The sequence below is a fragment of the Rhea americana genome, unplaced genomic scaffold (assembly GCF_003343005.1).
Source record: "Rhea americana isolate MKP2758 unplaced genomic scaffold, rheAme1 scaffold_389, whole genome shotgun sequence".
NCBI classification, from domain to species: Eukaryota; Metazoa; Chordata; class Aves; order Rheiformes; family Rheidae; genus Rhea; species Rhea americana.
Genome location: NW_028186522.1, coordinates 430219 through 455313, shown reverse-complemented (window position 1 = coordinate 455313; position 25095 = coordinate 430219). Strand labels below are relative to the sequence as shown.

Below are 25095 nucleotides of genomic sequence, written 5' to 3'. Positions count from 1 at the left end.
ATTCTCTGGCCCACCAATACCAGCCTCGCTCAGCGGGGGCCGCTTGGAACCTAATATGTAATTAGGAGCTATTTTCTAGCTGTTTTTAAAAGTCTGAAAATTAGCTGCCTTTATTAATCACACAGACAAATATAAAGCGGAGCCAACGCTTGCTGAAATTTCTAAAAAGGATTTTTTTTTAATTATACACCACATAGTGCTGAGACTCATTTTGAATGTTGATTTGTTGTGCACTGACATTTTGACAACTAGTTCTCAATTTGTCTGTCGTAGTTAGGCAACAACAAAGCAGACAGTAATACTTAACTTTCAAAACCTTCAGCGCGCCGGGAGGGGAAGGGGAAGGCGGAGACGGAGGGGAAGACGCGCGCCGCGCGCCCGGCCGGTGCCCGCGCGCCCCGGGGTGCCCGCGGGCCCAGGCGTCCGGGGGGCCGGCGAGCGTCCCCGCTCCGTCGCTGCGCGCTGACATTTTCCCTCTATCGCTGACCCTTTTTTTTTCCCGTTCTCTCTGTTATCTCAAATAATGTCACTGCCTCTTTAGGATCTACTCATCAGAGCAGAAAGAAGCCGGTGCTGACACGGATTAGAAAAAGGAAAAATGCCATCCGCGCCTCGCGGGGAARGCGAGCGCCCGCCGGCGCGGGAAAGCGCCTCGCCGCAGCCCCTCGGCGCCCCGGGCCGCCGGCGGGGACCGGGCCCCGAGGACGCCCCTGCCCTCCGGAGCCCCCCGCCCAAATTCCCCAGCTGCTGGGGAGCGCGGCCGATCCGTCGCGCGGGCGGAGGAGGGAGCCGGGTCTCCCACGTGGGGCTGGCGGCTCGGCCGCCCTCCGCCCGCAGCCGCCCGCGCCAGGGCCACCCACCGCRGCCACGTTCCCAGGCGCCCGCGTGCGGTTTTTTTTTCTCCCTTTTGCTAAAGGATGGAGCCTCGCTTCCCCTCCCYGTTCCCGTGCTGGCTATTAGAGGCAAAACTGGGATCGTTAGTCTTTTTGCAAAGCTCATAATGTGAAAAATGAAGCTCAAGAAAAATTAGCCAAATTACCAGGCTAATCCTTCAGCAGCAATCGTTGCTCCACTACACATCCATAAAACGAGACAGGAGAGAGGAGCAGGGGCAGCGCAGGGGGGGAAGCAGCGGCTTGCTCGCAGCGTGGCCCGGGGGAGAGGAGGGAAGGGACCTGCGGGACGGCACGCTCCCCGGGCTCGCTCGGCACCASCGCTGGGCTCCTCGATCTGCAAACCGCAGCAGGGCTGGGCGGGCCTCGTCCCGCGCCCGCGGCTCGCGTCGCGTCGCGGGAAGCGCGGCCGAGCCGCAGGCGACCTGCGGGACTTGCTCTGCGGAAGCAGGACCGCGCAGCTCGAGGAGCCGCGGGAGACGGCGGCAGGTCGGTGCGGCTGAAAGGTGATTTCTGCGCCCTGCGCAAACGCAAGTGCCAGGTACGTGCCAAACCCTCCCCGGTAATCAGGCTGCTTGTAGCGAGGCTCCTATGAAGCCTCCCTGATTGAGCCTGCAAGGGAGGGAGGGAGGAATAAATAAAGGAGAGAGCGGGCACTCCAGCGCTTGCAGATGGATGTTAAATCCGTGCTTACTTCTAACAAATTGGGACTGGCTCCAGCTGCTGACTTAGGCAGTTCTGCTCCCCGCGGCAAAGGGAACGACTCCAGCGAGGCCCAGGCATCCTCCTCCTCCACGCATGGGAGCTTCCCAGGGGAGCTCCTGGGGCTCCTGCCCCACCAGCCTGGGACCGGGGCGGTGCAGGATGAGGCCCTGCTCCCAGCCCCTCACCCCAGGCCCGTCCGGGAGGGCAGGGAAGGCAGCGGATGCTCGGCGCGGGCAGAGCCGGTCTCCACTCCCCCCTTGCAGCACGCAGCAGGAAGGTGCTCGGCCACCCCGGTGCCGGGGGTGACCCTCCAGCCCACTCCTGCCACAAATCCCCTCTGGCAATCAGGCCGGAAACTTGCACATCTCCAGGGATCAGAGAAGGACAAGAAGTGCAAGAGCAACAGGCCCGGTTGCGCCTGCTGCGGTGGCGGAGACCGAAGGAAACCTCCGTAGGCAGCTGGAGCCTCCCTGGGAAGAGGCCGTGGCCCCTCGGCACAACCAGGCCACTCGCAACTAGCCCGGCGCGCAGCCACCCTGCACCCCGCAGCGCCCCGCTGCAACTGCGGTCGCTCGGCCCCGCAGCCCCGGCGCTCTGCCACCTCCTTCGCGCCACCTCTGCGTCTTCACTCACGAAGGAACCAGAGGGGCCGGCAGGATGAGCGTCACAGGTCTCGAGTTTCCGCGGAGCGGTCCTGGGATAGCATCAAGCCCCCCAGCTACGGCCCTGCTGCAGTTAGAAGACGAAATACGAAACAGAGAAGGTGCCTTCAGCACGCTCCGCTGCGTCCCGAAGCACCGGCACGGCTCAGCGGGCCAGTAACAGCCGGCCACCGCCTAGCTACCGCCTTGAGCTCAGCCTCCAGCACTAGCTGGCTCCTGTTACTGTCAGGTGGCTCTTCGGTAGCCGAGACAAGGCCAGCACTGCTGCTGCTCGCACGGCCGCATCAGAGAGTAACACAGCACTGGCTCCCTGAGGATCGGGAGTCTCCTGTTTCGAGGGGTAGGAAACACGAGGCAGTTGGCCCATGCTTGTGTTTGATCTGGATCTAGGTGACACTYGGCACAAAGTGGACGGAGACAGAATTACCCTCAGGACAGCCTGCAGAATCGGCTGCTGTTGGCTCCAGCCACCGAGGSTCAGCTCAGACCACGGCGGAAGCGAACGGCTACCAGCCAAGCCCATGACTTTCACGGCGCTGCCACACCTGCAGCCTAAGCAGCTCAGCTGCCCCCGAGCACCAGCGGCGCTGGTGGAGGAGCAGGGCCGGGCACGACCCACAAATCCCGATACTGCGCAGAGGGGCTCTGCACCGCACTGCAGTTCTGTTTTCAGCACAGAGCATTTCAGCAGCTGCTTTCCTCAAGGGCTCACGTGGCCCCTTCCCTAACTGCTGGTAGAAGGGAGGGTTAAACCAAGCTCACTGGGACAGAGGGCACCTACAGCCCGGCCAGGACGCAGCAGGAACCACCAGGAACGCCGGGGCAGCCTCACTTACCGTCTAAGGCGAGCCCYGTAGCYGCTGGGCTGCAGACCAGAGCAAGCSCAGGGGAAGCCGAGTGCATACRCATTCCTAAAAGACATTTACACAAGGAAACCCACTGGCTTAACTGAGATCATACCTTTGGTTCACCCTCTCCCCCAAGCAAGCTACAAAGACCTACAGCCTACACCGGGCCAGGCTCCGAGGCGACCCTGGGAGGAGTCGCGGTTAAGGGGAGAGTCGCTTCTCCAGCACACGGCCAGTCTGGCAGCTCCCGGCTGCCGACGGGCATCCTGCAGCCCCRAAGCAAGGGGAGGCGACGCACAAGCGGGAGAACCGCTCCTCCGGCGCCGTGACCTCCCCCTCGCCCGCCCGCCGGCGCGAGGCGCGTTAGGACCCCGCCGCGGCCGCGCCGGCAGCGCCGAGGCCCCCCGGGCAGCAGCCCGTGGCAGCGGGGAGGCACAGCGCGAGACGTGCCGCGGGGAGCAGGGAGCAGCCCGCTAGCACAGGGAAGGGAACGTATTTCACTACCAGACAAACCGGGTCGCACTCCTCTGGCACCAGCAATATGTTCATTTCAGTGGCTTTTTAATTATTAATTTCACTGCACTGGCTAAGGGCTTGATCTATTTAAATGGCCAATTTTAATTATAATTTAAACCAGCAAACCAAAATTTTTATTCACTTCCTTTAGTGTGTACTSCTTCAGCACTTGTACTGTGACTGCTAGGTCTTCTTCTAAAGAAAACAGCTAATGAGGATCAACAGAAGACATGTTTTTTTGAAGTTAAGTTTCCTCGCACTGAATTTGGCGTTTCTTTGTGCTAACCAGGAGAAACTACAGACACATTTAAGCAGTTTTAGAGTCAACATGCAGTCAGATATTCACATTGATTACACTGTATTAGAAAATGGTAAATTATTTATTAGGCTTTTTGACTTGTGATTAGTGTAAAGCTGTTCTTGGATGCAAATTGGAATTGTAATTAGACATGTAGAAAACCAGCATTTGAAACTTGTTTTTATTGAAGCAGTGTAAGGTACTTTTCTCCTTTTGTATCCAGCATAATTATCAAAGAACACTTTACACTTAAAAAACATCAATTTATTAAAACCAGAGACAGTTTTATCTCTGATCAGTGAACTAAACCTGGTCATCATGACGCCAAGATTTTAGAGCTAGCAGATCTCAGCTTCTTACACTTGGCTGTTTACTCCTATACTGGCAGAGGAAGGCAAGCTTCCCCACTTCTGCCGACGGATCACTCGGCTTTGAACGATGTCCTTTTTGAACAGAGCTATACTTAAATAAACCAGGCAAACAAAACAAAGACAAAATGTCTTTGGCAGGTACAGAAGAAACCACAGCCACTAAAAGTCAGCCTAATACTTCAAAATCCTCTGGCTTCAGACACTTACCTGCCAATTCCCTCCAGTTTAGTGGTACCGCTTATTAAAATTTCAAAATTATAAACTACATTAATGTAATAAGTTTAAATACACTTAGGTTTTACAGTTTGTCAGTTGCAAATTATGGCCAGCTTTTGAAGAGGAAAAAAACTTACTCTACTTGAAAAAAATTATTTTAAACYAAAGCAAATTTGTGTTTGCTCTTTTACCAAACACCAATTTTTACCTACCCTGATAGATAACATTTTACATACCCAACAACAGGTAGGGGGCTAAGAATGTGCTCATTTATGACTGAAGCACAAGAGATCCCAAAATGGCTATTGCGAGTAGAAATTTTAAGGATTCTTTTGCTTTTACTACCCTCCCAGCAGATGACAGTTGTTTGAACCAGACCTACAGCATGTGAACAGCAACTAGAGTTTCAGACTCTGTTTATCAGCCTAGACAGAAACAGAGATTATGGGAGAGAGTGAAAACAGTGATAATTACATTAGAATTGTATTGTTTCTTCCATTTTAATTATCCAAAACTCTTAATTAGTAGCAAGGAAGAGCTGTATTTAAAGGTTTTCTCTCCACACTCAACTGCAGTCCAGCAGGAATGATGGAGACCTGAGTGTCAAGCCCTGAGCTGCCAAGATGCTTTTCACCCCAAACATGAAAGCACTCTGCACACCCACCATGCCAGCCTTGCTGCACCCTCGCAGGATGCCAAGGGAGAAGTGAAGAGATACCACATGCATTTGAAGCAGGAGAACCAAGCAAAGTGTCATTATCCGAGCTGGAATCCAGCCAAGACCCTCTTCCCCTGCCCCTTGAGATTAGCTCAGCAGTTCAGTAAGTAAATTCAAAACAGGATCTTGAGAGGCTGGGTCAAATTCGCACCTAGTACAAGTGCAAGCAGTTGCTCCTCAGTCCTCACTGTAGTTCCCACTCCCAATTATACTATGCCTGCACTTGACTCCGCACCTGAGCTAGAGACCCGCAGCCACACAGAGAGAGAAGAGTCCAGAGAGAAGTTTCCAGGCGTCAGGGCACAAACACCTATCKCTCCAAGGATGCAGTGCCAAGAGCTCAGTTCTGCCACAGGCAGAAGCTTAACTCATGGAGAGCGCATGCAGCACTTCTGCTTTTAGAGATGAAGAGGAGTGTAGGGTCACTCCTGGGGCCCCGATACTGGTCTCCCAGCATTCAAATCCACAGGCGCTTAAGTCTCGCTTGGCTGCTTCCACGGCCAGTGGGGAGGTGTCTGCCAAGAGGAAGGCAAGAGCAGCCAGTTAGAAGTCAGCTAGGCCACAGCAGGGAGACAGAAATGGGCTACTGCACATCTCAACATGTGCCTACTGGAGCAGGGCCAATGCCTTCAAGATCTAAATAAGTGCACGGAATCACCTCTGTAAGGAACGCAGCAAACTGCCTCCAGGCTGCTCTGCTAGACACCATCCCACAGCTTCCTATCCCACCATGGCCATGTAGGGAATAGTGTTATATCCGTCTGCTCCCAAATCTGACCCCACCGGCAGGACCGTGCAGAGAGGCAGGATGTGCAGAGTAAAGCAAAGAGTTACTGACCTGGTCTCAGCAGGGTGACGCCACAGCCGCCCCCTCCGGCCCCGGTCAGCTTGCTGTGCAGGCCGTGCGAGGCCGTCACCCGGCACAGTCTGTCCAGGGAGGGATGGCCAACTCCGATCACGTTTAAATGGTGCTGGTTTATATCAAACAGTTCCTAAAAGCAATCRCATACACAGGAGTTGAGCACATGTGGGGAGGGCTTCCTCAGCAAGGAGCAGAGGAACTGCTCTGCCTTCCCAGCCACCCCTGAAGAGCCATCTYGCTTCCATGAATGCATCTCAGGACCCAGCAGCGCTGACCAGCAAGGCCAAGGCTGGTMCCTGAGCACCCCGCACTGCTCATCCGTCCCTGTGCGCCTCCCAGCCTGTGCTAACCACCRCAGCGACAGTGGTATGACAGCTCCCGTACCTCCTTGCTCAGCTCAGGGAGGACAGGGAAAACCCAGGTCGCAGCAAGCTGCCTGYGGGCATGCTAGGCACTAAATCAGAGCCTCCAGTGTGTCCTGGCTGTTGCACCTCTCCCCTGTCAAACAAGTGTTGAACAGGACACTGTGAAAATGCCTTCCTGGCCGTGGGAAGGGCACGGAGCCAGCATCTCTCATTCCTGGCTGTCACCCYGCCCTGCGATCCATCCAGCGTAGCTAAAACCAGGGACTTCTGACACAGCCAAGTCAGAAGCGGCACTGCTGGAGCTGTGATGTGGAGTTACCTCCTCGTTTGCCTTGTGCAGCATTTCTCCCTCCTCGTGTGGGCAGGGTCTGGGCCACAAGCCAAGGGGCCTCTCACCAGCACCACRCTAGGAATCTGGCACCCAGCACAAGCAGGGTCAAGAGGGTCCTCCCTTCTGGGGAGAGCAGTGTGAGCCGCTCTCCAAGCTGAGCTGCCTGGCTCTGGTAAGCAGTAAGTGCATCTCTGCCATGCTGCCCCTGCCAGCCACAAACGCTGCTGCTTCTGGAKAAAGCTGCCACGGCAGCAAAGTCCAAATGGCCCAGGTAAGGGATAACAACACACATGGGTGGGAGTTACAGTTCCTCTCTTCACAGTATTTAAGGTGAGGAATTAAGGAACAGAGGGAAATGCTTGGCCCACACTCACAGAGCAAGCCTGGAACAGAGCCAGGAATCAACAGCRGACCCACGAGGCCCACGACTACAGCAGTGTCCTCCCAGTTCATCTGCATCGTCAGTGGAGGAAGCTCCCTCTCGACAAAGTCGGTTTGGCACCGTAACTAGACCGCCTCCCCAGCACGCAGTTATTGCCGCTCCTGCTGCCCCAGCGGGTGTCACAAGCAGGGAGGCTGCTGAGACAGGACCAGTCCCAGATGAGCTCCTTAATGGGAGCCCTGTGCTCCCTCTTCACCTAGGGCCAGCTTCTCCAGACAGTGCCACCAGGCGCCTTTCTGACTGCCGATGGGCCCAGGCGGCACGCAGCGAGCTGCGAGAGGTGCTGCGCGTGCRGAGCAGCGGGAGCTACGGTGCACTGTGGCACGTGTCAGTCACATCTTTCTTCCCCAGCTTCACRCAGGTCTGCCAACACCACGCAGGAGGAAGTGATGCAGAAATAATACCTCTACCCCCCTCCAAAGCATTTCTATACTCTGTTTCAAACAAATGCAGGAAGATGAATTAGTCACTTGCATGCAGAGTGGATATAGCAAGTTCTTTGTGCTGTATTGGACAGACGTCCATCTAGAGGCCCCTTTATATGCCTGAGTGAGGGCACAGAGCTATGATGATCCAAGACACCTGTCACCTCCTGATCCAAAATCTGCTAGGAATCAGATGACAGCTTATGACACAGAAGACTTGCTCGATGGTTGAAATACAATGCTGTCCAGAATCACACATTTCAGAAACAGTCAAATATATTATAGATATATATTTACTTATATATAAAAATTAAAAAWATATATTATATACAGTTTATAAGCTGCATATAATGAACTGTGCTTCAGACACAAGACAAACGAAGAAGCACAAGACAGAAACCAACTAACTGCAGTGCTGCTTCCTCAGGAACACATACTAGGCTTCTTTGGCATTTTTCATGTGGACATCTCAAAGCACTTTTCAAGTTAGCCTACACAAGCCCTCCTCTCTCCCATTCCCTAATACTTCTATTCAACAGCCAGACCACTGGGGCACTGAAGTAGAGASGAGCTGTCTGAAGTCACATTACAAACAGTGAGGATGTGGAACAGACTCCAAATCTCCCCCAGCCAATACCAGCTCTGCCCTCACTAGGACCAGCCCACCCTGCAAACAGAAATCCCACCACCCTCGTGGTGGAAACKGAGCAGGACTTTACTATAAAATTTGTGGGAACTTCCCACTAGCACACATCTGAGAGATTTACAGGAGATTACAGGATCACAGCTACTCAGTGAGTAGCATGACATTTCCTGCCCRGTTTTTCCAGTATCCCTCCCTCTACACCATCTCTATGTGCTCTGGGAGACCTCCTGGGTTTGCCCACCCACACACAGCGAGGTGCAACACAGCCTAAAGCAAAAAGGCTATACCAACTGTCCCCTAACAGATTGGCCCTACACCGCTGCCCTGAGCTGAGCTGGGACAAGGAGCTTCTTGTCACATCTGAGAACTGCCCCTTGCACCTCTGGAGCACACATGTGGCTGTGGAGGAGACATCCTGTCACCTCCAGCAAGCAAGAGCAAGGACAGGCAGAGCACCTCATGAGAGAGCTGAASGGTGAGATCCAGACACCAACAAGGAACTGTACTACTGGTTCCGAATAGTTCCTGACCATCCAAATCACTTGGCATCCAGGGCCAGGCCAGATTTGCCTCAGCTGGGGCATTGCCACACACCCTTACCCTACAGTCATATGAATCAGTATTACAGCGCTTTCAGTGCTGCAAAGTACTTCTTCCACTTGAAGGAGCCTTTCCCCCCACCACAGCAGCCTCTCCTACCTTGAACAAAGCCAAAACAAACACAGATCTTTGTATGCACCTCATGCATCAATGTCAGGTCAGCTCTGGGCACAACTCTGTTATTCTCTGGAGCCTGGATGAGCACAGCGCAGTGGGGGCTGGCTCATAACCAGTCCATCACAAACCAGTGGCTGATGGGTTCTCTGCTCTCCACTCCAGCCTTGGCAATGACAAAGCAGTAGCTTTACCCACAGCCACTGCCAGAACGAGCGTGGCTGGCCAGCAGCTCAGGGAGGCAGCACCGCAAACTGAAGTCACTCAGCATTTCTTAACAAAGGGAAACAAAACCTCCAGAGCTATGAATCCCCAGAGCAGCGGGCCCACTCCCTGTGCACAGCTGCGGAAAGGTACCAGCAGCATCTTCTGTCCCTGGCTCCAGGAAGAGTACTGAAAGCAACACACACAGGCCATGGTTTCACACTGAACTGAACATTTCCTGCTATCAAATTCTTTCTCAGACCTAATGTTCTTTAAATGACATTTTGATGTTCAACTTTAACAGTGTCTAAAAATACAGGCGAACAAGCCCCTTACCTCCAGTACAGGGTAATAGTCTGGTGATGGATTTCCAGGCATTGCTTCCAGAACACTTTGGCACTCCTGTGAAATTGCATTGATGGAGTCCAGCACCGGGTTCATTATAGCAGGGAACTGAGAAGGAGGGGGAGAGGCAAGACATGAGCTGACTGCTCCCCTAGACCTAGGGCTACTGTGGCGAAACTGGGCCCAGTCTTTTGGGGCTGAATTATTTCTCATCTCATTTGGAGSTACTCATTCACAGAGAAAACCAGTGCAGAGCAAGGCAATGGTAAGTTGCCCATACCTGTAGAAATTGGAGTAAGAGGGGGAAATTGGCCAGAAGAAGGAACAATTTTTCCATGGTTGCAAACTGGTGATTTTTGTGGCAAGCCCTGTAATGCTGGGGAGAGGGAAGGAAGCTGAACTCGCATTCCCAGCGCAGCCGAGTGTTAGGTTGTACRAGGCAGGAATGTAGCAACCGCAGGAGAGATCTTGCAAGAGATCTCCATGAGGCCAGCAGGCCCGCGCAGGGAGATCTAAGCTCASGAGGGTTATCTCCCTGCCACTTCTCTGCCATCTGTAACCATGCAGGCACTGCACCTTTAGGATTTTCTCCTTGACACCAGCCACCAGGACCTTGGTGCTTCGAGGGACTTTTGTATTGGTCAGCAAGATCCTCAACGTCGGCACCCTAGAAGCAACAAGAGACATCTCCTAGCCTCCTTCCTTCACGATACACCAGCAGCTGCCAAGACCCATCACACAGCTGCTGTCCATTCTGCTTTGAAAAGCCTGTTTGAGCAAGACACCTAAGATAAGGAGTCCCAYTAGTTTTCARAAAGTTAAGCAGGTGCTTAAGCAGCCTGGGTTCAGGCTTGTTCCTCTTAGTTACAATGAACAACTGTTCCAGCTCCATAAATAGCACTGTAACATATTTACTGAAATCCATGTTTTTCAACTAAAATCTTTCCTTTAAAATACTATCTGTGAGGCTAGCCAGAAGTAGYCATTAACTGCTAATAGAGCAATTTCATGCACTGTGAAAGATTTTAATGGAGTCAGATTATACTTCATTGGCAGGAGGCAAAGGGAACATTTAGGACCTGGATTTGCTCTTTGCAGCTTGGTTTTCACATAGTTCTACCACCAGGTAAGCAAAAAGCTCCCCCTCCCCACAATGTCATTTGCTGCCAGGAGCAGACCTGTTCCTGCTGCCCATAATGCCATGAAATTAATATTGATCCTTTGTGCTCTGTTCATCTAGTGTCAGATAATGACTAAACATTTCATTGTGCTTGTCTGCCCCAAGCCAAGACAACACTCAAGCTACCTACGCCCATGGCCAACAGCAAGATCTGGCTACCAAACTCTTCTGCCAGACTCTTAGCAATCTTTCATCAATCTCATACCGTATAAAATCCAYCTAATATATCTTTGACATATTCCACCCACTGTATGTAAGTGTTATTTTTAAACTCAAATATTACCTCTTTAATGATGTGATTTTTCCTGACTGGTATCTCAGGGCTCCACCTAAAGTAAAATACATGCATTGTCTCAGTACACTGTGAGCCCAAGATAACACAATGTCGTAAGAAACAGAAGGTCTTTCATCTTTAGAACCTCACCCAGAGCATATGACAGTAATTGCAAGAAACACCAGCTAAATGAACCATTTTCTCAGACAGCATGAATTTGCCTAACCCTGCTGACTTAATGAGAGGGTCTGGCTGGACACAATTAACCCAATGTCTTTCCCTTTGCTCTCCTCTACTGCAGGATCACATACATATATATTTTTATAATGCTGAAGAGTTTGGCCAATATTAAATCTTTCCTAAAAAAAAAAAAAGAAAAGAAAACGAAGCAGTGATTCCCCAGGGTGGAGCTGAGCAYGCAGGCTTCAAACTGGACTCCGGTCTTAATGTGCACGTTCACATCAACAGTCATCCTTCAAAACGGAGTTTTGCCGACCAGAAAGAATGTCTCGCTTCGCTCCTGCTTTTACAGAAGCACTGCAATTATGTCTCGTTAGAAAGATTATTAAAAGAAAAAGTCTCAAGGACACTTCCAAAACAATGGGAAGTCTCTGCTAACTGAAACTAAACAACAGCTGTCCGACTGCATTTTCCACTGCATTATCCTTTGGACTGGATTGAGTTTCTCTGTTCACTCCAGAATGTRTAAGTTTCAGTTATTTACAACAGGTTTTCTGCACCATAGAACTTGCCTGGGAGACTGAGCTCTCCGAGATCAATGCAGCCAGTTTCCCAACACACTGTCTGGCTCCAACCCAAGCTTACATATGGGACAAACCAAGATAGAAAAGGGACTCCCTCCCCTCAGGTCAAAAGGAGGATCTGAATTTGGGAGTTTCTGGGCCCTTTCTCAGTGCAGTGAGGCAACCTAATCCATCTAGTTTCCCTGGAGCAACCCCAAGCAAGTCGTCATCATCTGCAGAAATGCAATGCTGGTTGCACCTTCCCACAGCTCATGCACAAACTGCAATAGAAACTGGAAACGTGGCTGCTGCTCTGCCACACACCCTATCAGTCTCTCCTAGGTGCCCACACTGAGTGCCGGAGAGCAGCAAACATACACATACCCCAAGTGCCAACGGCATTATCCACACCCGAGGGATTGCCATGGATCACTCGCTCGCCCTGGAAGGCCCAGCTGTTAATTAAATTCAGCTCTTCTTCTGTCCACCTGGAAAGCAAGAAAACGACTTAAACACACAACTGAAAACAGCACACGCAGAGTGACAGCAGGAACCGCCAGAAAGCACATCAGATACAAAAGCAGCAGCAACCATACAGGGCAAGCAGGTGCTGTGGGAAGCTCCAGMGCCACGAATCCTTTCATTGCTGGTCACGCATTACATTCATTCAGGGGAGAGCGTGCCGTTCACAGCACCTAAATGGCACTCAGTTCTTCTCCACATAGTAGCAAGCAGAAATACTTCCAGCCCTGCAAGAGGGAACTGGCACGGCTCCACGGACAGAGAAGCACAAAGGACGCAAGGGCCACCGCGAGCTTCCTCAGCACACCAGCAGAGAAGCAGATTCAGGGAGAAGTTTCTAACTGAGTGAATATCAAAGTTAACTGAATGCAAGTCCAGACCTATACACATTTCCCTGACACTGTGTGTTACCACACATCCTGGTCTGTGACCTTGCTCACCAACATGCAGGACAGTGTATTTATAAGTGTAGAAGGCATAATGTGACAAGAGAATATTAAAAGTTGCAATTCACACATGCAATCTATGCCTCTAACTGCCAACTGCTCAGCTGCAAAAGCCTCACAAATTTGGTCAAAGGATGTAGTTAGAACTGATTTAATATCTCCTGTAAAGACTCYGGTTTTTAGAGACTAACCTCTAACCCTTCAAACTGCATTGGGTGATTGCGCTTATAACACAGAATGGAATCCAGTGTTGATCCTCAGGGCATTACATTAGAAACACAAAGAGATGCATGGCTTTCTGTTGTCTTAAAAGCAGGTGCCAGGTCAGACTCAGCGAGGATGAAGGTCCCTGACCRAATGTACAAATTAATGGGTTGCAGCAGTACAAAAAGCAAACAGAGCTGCCAGTTACAAAGCACTTGTTGGCTGCAACTTCACTGCAATTCCATCATAACGKTTTCTTCCCCAGTGACTCTCCAAAACCAGCAGCCCTGGGCTCGTTTGTGCAAAGCATGCATCCACACAACCCCACCCCAGGACTCACCAGCTTAAATCCAGCACTTGCTCCATGCCAAAGGACCAGCTCAAACCCAGCAACCATAGCGAAAGTTCTACGTCCTGCAGGGAGAACTCTTTCATCTGCCACCACACACTTAGGCACACAGATATTCATCTCTGTCCTTCCCCTTGAATATGCTGTTGTCCCCTCTGCACAGCCCACAGAGGCACAACACACATTCCAAGCCACCGTTCAAACGGTCTAATGCACAGTGGCATCAGATATCCCAGTATATCAGCTGTATTCTGCAGAAATCACAGCTAGTATTTGGTACAGTGAGAACATGCACTCAACAGGTTTTTAGAATGAGGCCCAGAGTAGAAACCACATGGTAGAGCAGAGGCACRAACATGACTTATCTTAGGTAAGTATCACATGGTCTTAGATAAAAGAAAAAGAACTGTCACTGACTGATGCTGAGGCAGAAATTCTGGCAGCCACCTGCTATCTGGCAACATCTTCCTTTAACTCTCCAATTCTCTGGGCCTCATCTGAATTTCTTTATCCTTTGTCACACACYTTTAATTTCACTTGCCAATATTTAATCTGTGAAGCATTCAGGAAAACAGTTCACACTACTGCTACTCAAAATAGAAGCGCAGTTTGCTGTAAACCACTTGTTTTTAATCCTCTTTGAGAGGCTGTGATTCTTCTCTACACAGGAGTCATTATATCACACTGTTCTTTTCTTGCAATGTTAAGCAAAAACCTTCTGAAGTCTGACACCCTCCCATCTCTCACTTACTCCTTTGCATGCCAGCTGGAAGAATATATATATATGCTGTATTCAAGCTGAAGCTAAGAAGTGCGAAAAGTAGGGAATAAAGGCATCCTTCCCGCTTGCTGCCTGGTTTAGAACTGGCCTTTTATTTCTCTCGTAGCATGACTATTTGGGAGATCTGTCTGAGACAGCTCACAAAACAGCTCCACTCGAGGCATGTGTTTCTGGGTCAGTCTACAAACTCTGGTTTGAAGTAGAACACCGCCGCCCTCTCTTGTCGTCTCACTTTCAGGACGTAACAAAATCAGAAGCCGCCAAGCATAAAAGGCTGCACCTGGCACCGCGCAAACAATAGAAGGTTCTGCACTCCAGCTGTGATACGCATCTTTAAACACAGCTTCCTTGGACGCAGAGCAGTTTTCAAAGCCCAAACATCAAATGACAGCAATACAGGACAGAAGTGGGTGGAGGTTAGAAAAGAGACTTCCTCTCACCAGCCACTGGAAAAGGGGAAGTTCAGGCAGAAAATCAGAAGGAAATGAGCCACATGCAGAAAGAAATCAATGTGCAAAGGCAGAAAAAACAGAAAGGATCCTTGACTCCTCAAAAAAAAAAAAAAAAAAAAAAAAAAAAAAAAAAAAAAAAAAAAAAAAAAAAAAAAAAAAAAAAAAAAAAAAAAAAAGAACTCCCTGTAAGTTAAAGCATATATTTTATTTTCTTTCCAAAATAAATCATCTGTATCTTATGCTAGACAAAAGAAAATGTGGATTTTTTTGTTTTTGTTTTTTACTCAGTCTCTGCATTCAGGTGCTTTACCAGAAGCAAAAGTGAATTGTAAATATACCACCCACAGCTCAGAGTCCAGGGGCAGGACAGACCTCTACTGCTGGGAACACAGCGACAACAACACAGGAAGGGAAAGGAGCTGGGCTCAGGGTACAACTGCTGTGACCAGAGTCACAACCAGACCCTGAGTCCAGGGGACACCAGACAGTGCAAGAGAGGTGCCAGTGCAGGCTCAGGTGAAGAGAAAGACGGGGCACAAGTCATGTTCCTGGACGTGCTGATCCGAAGTGCCCATTCTGGAGACCAGCCAGCAAGGACAGCTGTATGCTGCTGCGACTGTCACAGCCTCATACAAACAAGTATAACCTCCCTTCAAATTACACTAACAGCCTGAGCCATGCCAATTATAATCCTAATCTTAGAGCCCATCTCTGTGCACCTGCATAATTGCGTGAAACACTACCTCAGGCACCGAAGCACAAGAATTATATTAGGTGGGTAACAGCCCTCCCCATTCTAGTGTGCTGATGTCAGAGAGCAGGGCATCCCGGAAAAAAAGAGCCATCCCAGTGCCATGCATCCAGGGTGGGGAAGCTTCCCAGCTGCGTTACCTGGCTGTGGACTCCCCCTCAGTCAGAGGGCAGGCAATGGCTCCGCACGCAGTCAGCAGGGCTGCCGCCAGGCAAACAGAATATGCAGCACTTGAACCTAACCCAGCTCCCGCGGGCAGCTCAGACCACACGATTATGTCCACACTTGGAACATCTCTGAAACACAAACACACAGGCTACATACAATGACCTTGAATTCCATCTTGAAACAACATTTCAAAGGCAAGAGATGCCAATTAGGACTGATCACAGAAAAAGCTGGTTGAAATTTGGCAACCTCAGCACATGCATAAGCACCCGACAGACGTGGGTCTCACGAGCGTTCAGTCAGCACAGCTGAGTGGCCTTGCTAAGCCATTGGGCTACAACAAAGCCTGGCTGAGTTGGAACTGTGATTAGCACAGCTTGTCAAGCTGCTAGCAGGGGCACTTAGTAACCAAATACTTGAGTAGCACCATAAAGAGACCCTTCAAAAACTGTTGCAAACGTGACCGTAACTGCACAGTTGCATTCTACTAGAGTGGTGAAATGATGGGGAAAAATGAAATACAGGCACGTGTTTGTGTTAAGGTGCTCCTGGTCTCTATTGAATGCACATGGGTTGCATTACAGACCCTAACATCAACCCCAGGAGCTTTCCACTGGCTGGTCAAGGATACAAACAGGTGAGTTTCAGAGCAGGCTGATCACAGCACCAGTGCTATCATCAAGAAGCTCAGAGATGGCAAAGCAAAACACAATGCAGCTACAAATCATAATTCTTTAACTTTTGATTCCTTTACTATAAATATTGAATTCAGGCTCTGACCTTGTTTGCAATAGCAGGCAGTGCTGTGTGACACCATACCCTTAGTAGCTTTTCAATAACTTACAATAATATCAACAGTGTTGGTCAAGTTTAGAAACTGGGAGAGCTGCAACCCCAAGTTCCCATACTTTGAGAGAGATTCAGCCCACTAGAGAGACCAGACACAGCTCAGACATTTAATTCAAGTATGTTTCCATACCTCAGGCACCGTTAATTTCTCTAACTTAATTCAGGATGAGATAAACTGCCTGTTAGGGGTGTGGCAGATGTCTGTCTTTGCCTCTGTTAACTGTACAGGAAAAATGGGACTTAAGCATCTCAATGGTAAGATGCCTAAAGTAGAGTAAATGATCCATCCCCCACCTGCTTGGGGCACTTGGCATCCCCCTCCCCAGGTGCAGCTTAGCTCTGAAGAGCTGCTCCCAAGGTGCTTAAAACTTATATGTTCGAGGTGAAACAAGATATTAGAGACTCAAACTTAGTTTCTTTCTGTGACCTTCTAAAAGCAATTAATGATGCACAACACACAAGATAGCATGTTTATTTTGGTACAGGAAGATAGTCTTACCCATACTTAGCTGAAATAGCCAGGCACATATAGAGAAAAGCAAGAGTAGCAAAGCTCTCCGGAGTTGAGGATTCAGCAGAGATTCCAGCAAACTCTCTCAATGCATCCAGCTGTTCTACACTGGGGGATTTAGATTCATCAAAGTCAGCTAAGGAAGCAAGCAGGGTAGAATTTAAACACTTAGAAACCAGCGAGTTCTTAAACGTGAAAGCAGTRTTTACAAGAACAACATCTCCCGTTACAGCAGGCATAACAGACCATGAGCCAATCAGCATGTTTCACATACAAACTTGCTACCTGAGGACTCATGATAAAATAAAAGCAAAATCTCTACCAACCATTCTGAAAAACTAGTGTTTCTACATCCCCACACCCACACTATATTCTAGCAATTCACCCTTTCCCTGCACGTCTCAGTATGCCCATCCATCTCTATACACAGCCTGGCAATTCAAGAATTCTTTATTAAATGAGGAATATTCTGATGTGCTTCACACAGAAGTTGGGAATCCAAACAGATATGAGCAGATACCAGCATAAGACAAGTTTTGGCCTGTGTTGGGAGATTACCACTGCGCTGACACTTGGCTCTGTCTTCTGCTAAGCAAAGAGTGCCTGTGAAGATCGCACGAGTCARCGCCAGGTCCTCCAGAGAAAGACGCACGTTCCCAGGCAGGCAGCTCCTCCCAGCACAGGACACCGCAGAAATCCCAGCGAGGACTGGCACGGGCAGAGACAGAGAAACGAGCCCCACATCCCCACCCCCTCCCAGGGCCCTCGGCGCAGACCGTTTCGGAGACGCTCCCTTTAGGCCCACACGGGCAGCAAGGCGCCTGGACGCGTGCCCGGCCGGGTCCCGACCGCCGGGGCAGGGGCAGGCTACAGCGCGCCTGCGGGCCGCAGCCACAGCCGGGCTCCCCGCAGCCTCACGCAGGGCGCCCGAGGCGGAGGCGCGAGCGGGAAACGCGCCGCGCGCGGGTGCGGGCGGAGCCGCAGGGCCGCGGCGCCGCCTCGTCGCTTGCCTGAGAAGCCGCTCCGCAAGGCCCGCAGCCGCGGCGTGTCCCAGCTGGCCGCCACGCCGACGCTGGGCAGGCGGACCGACACGCTGCCGCCGGCGGGCCGCAGCCGCAGGAAGGTGCGCAGGTCCAGGGCCACGGCCAGGGCCACCTGCGGGCGGGGAGCAACCGTCAGCCGCGCCGCGGGGCCGCGGAGGGGGCCGCGGAGGGGCCGGCGGGGCCTCCTCACCTTGCCGTGGACCACGGCGTGCTCCCCGTGCAGGATCACCTTCCCCGGGGCAGACACCACGACGCTCCGCTCCGGCATCTCCGCCTGCCAACGGGGGGCGGCGCCTCAGGGCGCTGCGGCGGCCCGGCCCGGCCCCAGGCCCAGGGGTCCCGGTCCCGGTCCCGGTCCCGGCCCCCACTCACCACTGCCTCAACCGCCGCCGAGCTACGTCACCGCCCCCCACCGATTGAGCGACCTGCTGACCAATAGGCGCCGCGCCTGCTCCCGCCCTCCTCGTCCTCGCGCCAATGGCCGGGCGGCTCCCAGGGGCGGGGTTTCGGGAGGGCCAATCCGAACGCGGYAGCGTCCGGTGGTGCGGCGCTCGGGTGACAGCGCGGGAGAGCGGCGGGACGGCGGCCGAGGAGGGTCAAGGAGGTGGTGGCCCGGTCGGGCGGGGTCAGAGGCTGGGGCTACGGGAGCCGAGAGGGATGCTGAGGCGGGCGGCGGCGGCGGCCCGGGGCCTGCGCAGGCCGCGGGGACCGGCGGCGGCGGCAGCGGCAGCGGGTCGCCGCCACGGCGGCGAGGCGGCCAGGTGAGCGCCGGGGAGGGGCGGGGACCGGGGCCGGCTCCCCCTCCCCGCGCTCACGGCGCGTCTGTGCCTCCGCAGCCCGGAGCGCGGCCCCCGCAGCACTCCGAAGATCTACACGAGAACGGGAGACGCGGGTAGGGCCGGGGCCGCTGCCGGGCGGGCGTGCCGGCGGTGCCGGGCAGGGCAGGCCCTGCCAGCCGCGGGGCTCGGCTCCGCTGCGTCCCGCGCCCCGACCCTCTCCCCCCTCGGGTGTTTTCAAAGGCTTTTCCAGCACGTTCACCGGAGAGAGGAGGCCGAAGGGCGACCGGATCTTCGAAGCCCTGGGAACGACAGACGAGCTCAGCTCGGCTATTGGGTAAGCGCGGTGTCGCGCGGGCCAGGGGCCGCGGCAGACCCCGCGGGAGTCGCACGCCAGAATCCCCGCCGAGCCGGGGTGCTCTCACCCCGCGCGGACCAACCTCGTGGGCAGCGCCCGGCCCCGGGGCTCCGGGCACGCGCGGCCCGTGCAGCCGTGCTGGCCTGAGCCCCTTGCGCTGGGGGTCTTCTGGTTGTCTTACTTCTATTAAGAACTGCTCCCACGCCCCATYCTCCTGCAGGAGGGAAGGGGATACACTGAGGACTATGCTTCTCTGGAAGGCTGCACTGACAAGTAGCAAGGAGCGTCCAATTTCCACGTTTTTCATACAGMAAAACGTGTACACACAGTTGCAGTAATCTTTTTGTCTCTGACTAACTCGACTTTTCCTAATCTAGGCTTGCTAGTGAATTTAGCAGTGAAAAGGGCCACACGTTTGTTGAACAGCTTCACAAAGTGAGTATTAACAATCATCTTTACCTGATACAGTAGCTTCATTTGTGCTACTGAAGTATATTAAGCTGTTTATTTTCAAACACAATGCTTCCATTGACACAGGAATTTAATAAACATAGCATTAAAGTATTAAAATGAAGTATCTAATAAATACTAGAGAGTATTTTCCTTAAYTACTAAGTAATAAACTGCATCTTCTTAAACTGCAGAGGAAACTAGTAGACCAAGTTTAGTTATGGGTAAGACCATAGATTAGTTATGGATAGACAAACATATCTCTAAGAGATTTATTCAGACCTGTTACTATACAAGCTCAAGGACACAAGTTAAGCCTTTTTGTCACGTTAGCTTCAGATTTGAAAGCAGAACAAAGCAATAACATGGCATGATGGAGGGAGGCAGCTCCCACCATGGCCATGGCAGCCTGGGGTTTTTGTACAAAAGAACTTGAAAGTAGCTAATCAGAGGCTTCGAAAAGCTTTACCAAACTGCCTCTCAAATATCCTAGGCCATGGAGAGATGCTCCTCTCAGAAACAGATGTGACATCAAGTCAGCACTATCTCCAGCTGTTTGTCACTGCTTTTCTTTCAGGGGTTCCTGGTTGTGGTGTTCTACCAGTAAAGGGATCATACGAGCACTCCTCCCAGTCTGCTTTCTGCAAAGTCAGCCAGGGCAGTTTAATGTGCCAGTGAAAATGAGTACACGTGCTAATCTGGCTTCTCATAAAGCAATTAGGGAGCACTTATCTGATCCCTCCTGCCAGCAGACTAGGGGATGATGAACAACAAGGGTAGGATCTTCTTTAATCAGCACAACCAGCTGTCGCCTCCCAGAGCTTGCTGCAGTTTTACCAGAGCATCAAAGGCTGGATAATGAAAGCACCTCTTACTTTTTTTTTTCCTGATTGCCACATCTAGGTCCAGTGTATGCTGCAGGATGTGGGCTCCAACATCGCAACACCTCTCTCCTCAGCCAGGGAGGCTCACTTAAGTAAGCTCCAAAGTACCTTTCCTAGGATAACAGTTCTGGAATTAATGCTGGCTGCTAGAGACTGTTACTGTATGGCTGTTATTGTTGTATATGGTGGTCAGAGCTGCAGAAGGGCTGCCCCACAGGCAAGGAAATAACATGCAGTCCCAAAAGCTGCTGCTGTGTTTTTGTGACTCGATGCGGCCAGACTGGGGCATTGCACCAAAACCTGCCTCCCCAACCACAGTTGCTGAATGGGGAGTCAGCCCCACTCTAGCAGGAGGGACATGGAGGATGCTTTCTTATGACTTACTGATCCAAATATTATCAAAGTGGAGCTTCATCTTCTATAGATTGAATCGCTTCTGCATCTGCATTTCTTTTAGCTGATTCTTCTTTCCCCTCTGTAGAACGAACATCTTTTAGTGAGAAGCCRGTTCTGGAGTTGGAACAGTGGATTGACAAATACTCGGAACAGCTTCCCCCACTCAAAGCTTTCATACTGCCAGTAGGTACATCTTTTGCCACCTGCTTGCTTCTTTAGGGTAAATCTACCACCTGCCACTGGGGAAAAAAAAACAACAAACAAAAACCCCCAGTTTGTAACGCCATTACTGGTATGGATCAAATGCCAAAAGGAAAGCTGAGAGAAGGATCAGATTAAGCTAAATTTCCACGTACTATTGCATTTAGATATTTCTTCACATCTGCCTAGCCAGAACACAAGGTTCAACTGCATGTACATATGAGATGTGATAAGCTTTGCTGCATTTATGCAGTGAGGTGGGTGGCTATCTAATGGCAGCAGGCATTAATGCCCTGTTTAATTGTTGTTTCAGTCAGGAGGTAAAAGCAGTTCTGCTCTTCATTTTTCCCGAGCTGTCTGCCGCAGAGCTGAAAGGTGGTGAGTGCTGGGTTGTTAATGTAACTGAATAAAATGGATGAAGGATGATCAGATTGCTGATTGCAAACCACGCAAAGTTGCAGTCAGAGTAACTGACCTTAGGTGTTCTGCACTTGGCTGGAACTTGAGTCAAGTTTGGTATGTTAGCATTGGTCTTCCCTTCCCCAAACTGTCATCTGAGTTAAGAAGTTTAGGAAGAACAGGCGTGTTTATGCCAGGATGCACTGATGCATTCTTCTAGCATCTCATTTGTTCAGTGTATTTTGTAGGCTAGCATCTGTCAAAGCTGGGACACTGGCAGCCAAGACCCAGTGAAGTTTGTAGCACGTTAAGATATTACTGCCCACCTTAAGATGTTACTTGTCCTACACGTCTCTTAGAGGTGAAAGCTCCCGTAGTAAAGCCCACAGAAGGAAATAGTTGCCTGTACATTATATAAGTCGCTTCACGCAAAATACCTTGTGTTAGCCTGAACTTGCTAATCAGCAGTTTTAATTGAGATGCTGAGTTGTTCCTCACTGAAGCAGCTGACAAGCAGGAGGACGTTTCTGTGGACCTGCTCTGCTGCAAGGGGAACTATTCTTGACTGTGGTCAACAACAGCACCTTAAACTACTGAAACAAGATAATTCTGAAACAATGTGATTTTGGAAAAAATAACATCATAGTCAGTATTTCCTTGTCAAAAGGAAGCTTGAATGAAGGCTGTACACCAGTGAAGAGGCAAAGAACAGCTCCAGGAAGGGTCCTTGTTTACCTGCGGGGAAAGGATAATGATCCTCCAGGCTAGTAATCACCTACAAACTGCCCTATTGTTCAGTGATACTGTTTATCAGTGTTCTTTAGAGAAATGGAACTGCAGTCCTCAAGAAGAGTTWCAATGATTAGTTTTATTATGTAGCCACCATGATTCCTCTTGGAGAACTAGGTGTTGTGCATGCATGCTATGAAGAATTAGAATGGAGACTCCAGGTGAGGCTGGAACATGAAGTTTAGTGCTCCAGCAAACTGCATTMATTTCTGCATTCAGAACTAGCAAGCTAAAAACAGTCACGATTTTCTTCTCTTGTTCTAGTGTGGTTCCATTAGTACAAGCAGGGGAAGCAGATCCAAATGTGGCCAAATATTTAAACAGGTAAAAACAAACAAAAATCCCAAACCTTTATTGTTTCCTATTGAAGTGTGCTTGGTGTCCTTCCTCTAGTCTTGGCATAAAACTCGACACTCATTTACCTCTCAGGAAGCTTCTTTCCCAGATTAAGATCTTTTAAAGTTTTAATAAACAGCTTGTTAAAAACATTTTTGCATGGCTTGTATGTGTCTGCAGACACTGCTGGGGTGCTAAAGGAGCAGCCACTTAACTTTCTTTTTGAAGGCCACTTTGAGAATCACTTGTTCATGCTCTTTGCCTGGCTTTCCCTGCAGGTCCTAGTGCTATAATCAAATGTGCTTTGTTGTGTGGTTGCCCACTGCTGGATACAGCTGCACCTGATGCAAAAAATGGTTTCACTGCTTTTCCCTTGGTTTCTAGATTAAGCGACTATCTCTTCGTTTTGGCACGTTATGCTGCAATGAAAGAAGGGAAGGAAGAGAAAATATATATAAAGTCTGAACCATAACTGGGAGCTGGGATGTTGCTTTCCAGATCACGAAAAGCTAAGTCCAACAGACTGTTTTCCCCAGGCAAGAAAAGGAAGAGAATGAGCCTGGATTGGGAATGTGAACTGACCAAAAACTYCCAACTAACATAACCAGGACCTTGTTCATAAATGCTGTTAGGAACACAGCTGTCCACTATGCCTTGTCTGAATGTCTTTTGTAGTAATGGTGGTGACTTCAGAATTAATGTTTGCCCCAAACTAGAACTGAGGCAAAAGATTTCAAATTTCTATAAATGTTTTAATTTGTCTGGGCAGTGACAGGTGCTATGGGAAGACTTCAGGACTCTGAGGAATGGAGAAGAGAAAATAATCAACTTCTCTTTAAGTCGTAATACTCATACAGAACAGCAACTGTACAGAGATTCAGGAATTCTATCCACCAGCTCTGAAATAATAAATGTGATTTACTCGTACCAAAGGGCCCTTAACTGTCATACTTTAATGCTGAGCCCAGCTTGCTTTTCTTTTGTTAAGTTGCTTTCAATCCATCAGCCCTGACTGAAGCTAGAAGAAGAGCTTTGTAGATTTACAGGAATGTACTCTCTGGCACTGACTGCCTCTTTTCATGCATACGTGAAGAATTTCTCAGCATATCCTCTGCCAGAAGTGGGGCTTGTGCAGAAAGAGGGATTAAAGAAAGAAGGGCTAAATCCTACAGTTCATGTGCAAGCAAGATCTGTATAGCCAGCAGGAGTTAACTCCACGTGGAACTGCCCTCCCAGCGAACGGACCACACTGAGCACAGCTTGGTCGCAGCATTCCCTTTTAGCTGCAGGTATCACGTGGGGGATAGTCCGGGCCCTCCCATAGTCTGAGTCTCTTTATCAATATCTACATACAGAGGACCACTCAGGGCACTGAGTCTGCAGATAGAGGTGTTACGATGAGCAGTAGGGGCCCTGGGCCTTTTCAGCTGACACAGTTACAGTCAGGAGAGGCTAGCACCTAAAAGTTCAGATCTCATAAAAATTAGTGGTAACCTCAGGAGTTTCACTGCTTCCCATGGAGCCTGCACTAGAATAGATCTGAGCATGAAGTCTGAAAATCTGGCTGCAAACAACATGATAGCAGAATGCAGTACTTACTTAAAAGACATCCTCTGAGTCAGCGCTCACCTAGGTCAACTGAATGCTTAATCTTTCAGAACAGCTGTATGTTTTGCTGCATTTTTAAAAAACATTCCTTCACTTGCTATTTTAATGCTGCAACTTCAAGTGTATCAGTCTACATCATAAAAGCTCAGCAACCTGAGCTTCTAACAAGAAACCAAAGACAGCTTTGAGTAATTTGACAGAGCAAGCTAACTAAAATTCAAGAATCTTAGAATAGCTCTGTTAGAAGTTTTTCCAGCTGCCTGATGAAGACTGCTAGGAAAACATTCTGGATATGTAAATTAGTGCATTACACCAAGCCTAATGAGCTAATTCCTTGATGTATTCAGAATAGCCAGAGAATTACAGTTTGTACAGTTAAGCCCAAGACTCCTACAGCTTGGAAACATAATTTGGAAGAACATATGTCAAGCGTGTTGGTTTAAGCCCTCTTGTCCTTGCAGGAAGAAGCTTTATAGAAAAATTCTCCTGGCTGTATGGTGACTGTGTTTTGAAAGAGCTCCAATTTAGGAGTGTATGTTCTGCACCAAGAGTGCAGTTCTCAGTGCTGGGAGCTTTTAAGTCATGCAGCCTCCTCTGTTCAATTATTCAAGAAGGAACAACCTTAAACTTGCTCCCAGAAAGTGTCTGTGGCTTTTGTGTTAACTTTTTAATCAGAGCAGGGTCATAGTGAAGAATGCCCAGCACTAATAGATACTGCTGTCTCATTATTCACCCCCCCTTTTTTTTTAAACAGATATTTCATAGCTATTGTTAATGCACATTTTTCACAGAGTAATTTTCCAAGCCTTAGCCTGTAACACATCCCAATGACAAATGCTCTTGATTTGGACTGTGCCGTCAGCTGCAATGTCACATCAGGCATTTTCTCAATGCCTGCTCCAGACAGGCCATCCAGTTTTATGATAGCTCTGTTTCAGTTATCACTATTGAACCTTAAGAATCTAGAGGCTTTTCAAGTTTAATTGAATAAAATTCTTAGCAATATAAATTCTTCATGAATACTATATAAATCAGCTCCTGGATGGATTTATAATATTTTTTTT

The 25095-nt window shown here is 50.0% G+C and overlaps 2 protein-coding genes across 5 annotated transcripts; one reads left to right on the top strand and one right to left on the bottom strand.

The window, feature by feature from the left end:
* Positions 1–4084: 4084 nt before the first annotated feature.
* MVK (mevalonate kinase) lies at positions 4085–18236 on the bottom strand. Of its 2 annotated transcripts, XM_085313512.1 has the most exons (11): positions 18207–18236; positions 18025–18108; positions 17802–17946; positions 16780–16927; positions 15404–15559; positions 12143–12246; positions 11025–11070; positions 10138–10228; positions 9553–9669; positions 6066–6219; positions 4085–5742 (listed from the first exon to the last, which is right to left on the bottom strand). In XM_085313512.1, exons 2-11 carry the CDS (start codon positions 18100–18102, stop codon positions 5591–5593), a joined length of 1191 nt encoding a protein of 396 aa, XP_085169638.1. In that variant the 5' UTR covers positions 18103–18108; positions 18207–18236; the 3' UTR covers positions 4085–5590. The 2 variants fall into 2 exon arrangements, with proteins under 2 accessions (XP_085169638.1, XP_085169637.1); XM_085313511.1 differs by lacking the exon at positions 18207–18236 and having other exon boundaries at positions 18025–18169.
* A 208-nt stretch (positions 18237–18444) lies between these two features.
* Positions 18445–23355, top strand: MMAB (metabolism of cobalamin associated B). Of its 3 annotated transcripts, none has more exons than XM_085313509.1 (9): positions 18445–18595; positions 18671–18726; positions 18854–18947; positions 19346–19403; positions 20322–20394; positions 20784–20881; positions 21213–21274; positions 22352–22411; positions 22808–23355. In XM_085313509.1, exons 1-9 carry the CDS (start codon positions 18492–18494, stop codon positions 22893–22895), a joined length of 693 nt encoding a protein of 230 aa, XP_085169635.1. In that variant the 5' UTR covers positions 18445–18491; the 3' UTR covers positions 22896–23355. The 3 variants fall into 3 exon arrangements, with proteins under 3 accessions (XP_085169635.1, XP_085169634.1, XP_085169636.1); XM_085313508.1 differs by having other exon boundaries at positions 21213–21277; XM_085313510.1 differs by lacking the exon at positions 21213–21274.
* Positions 23356–25095: the final 1740 nt, after the last annotated feature.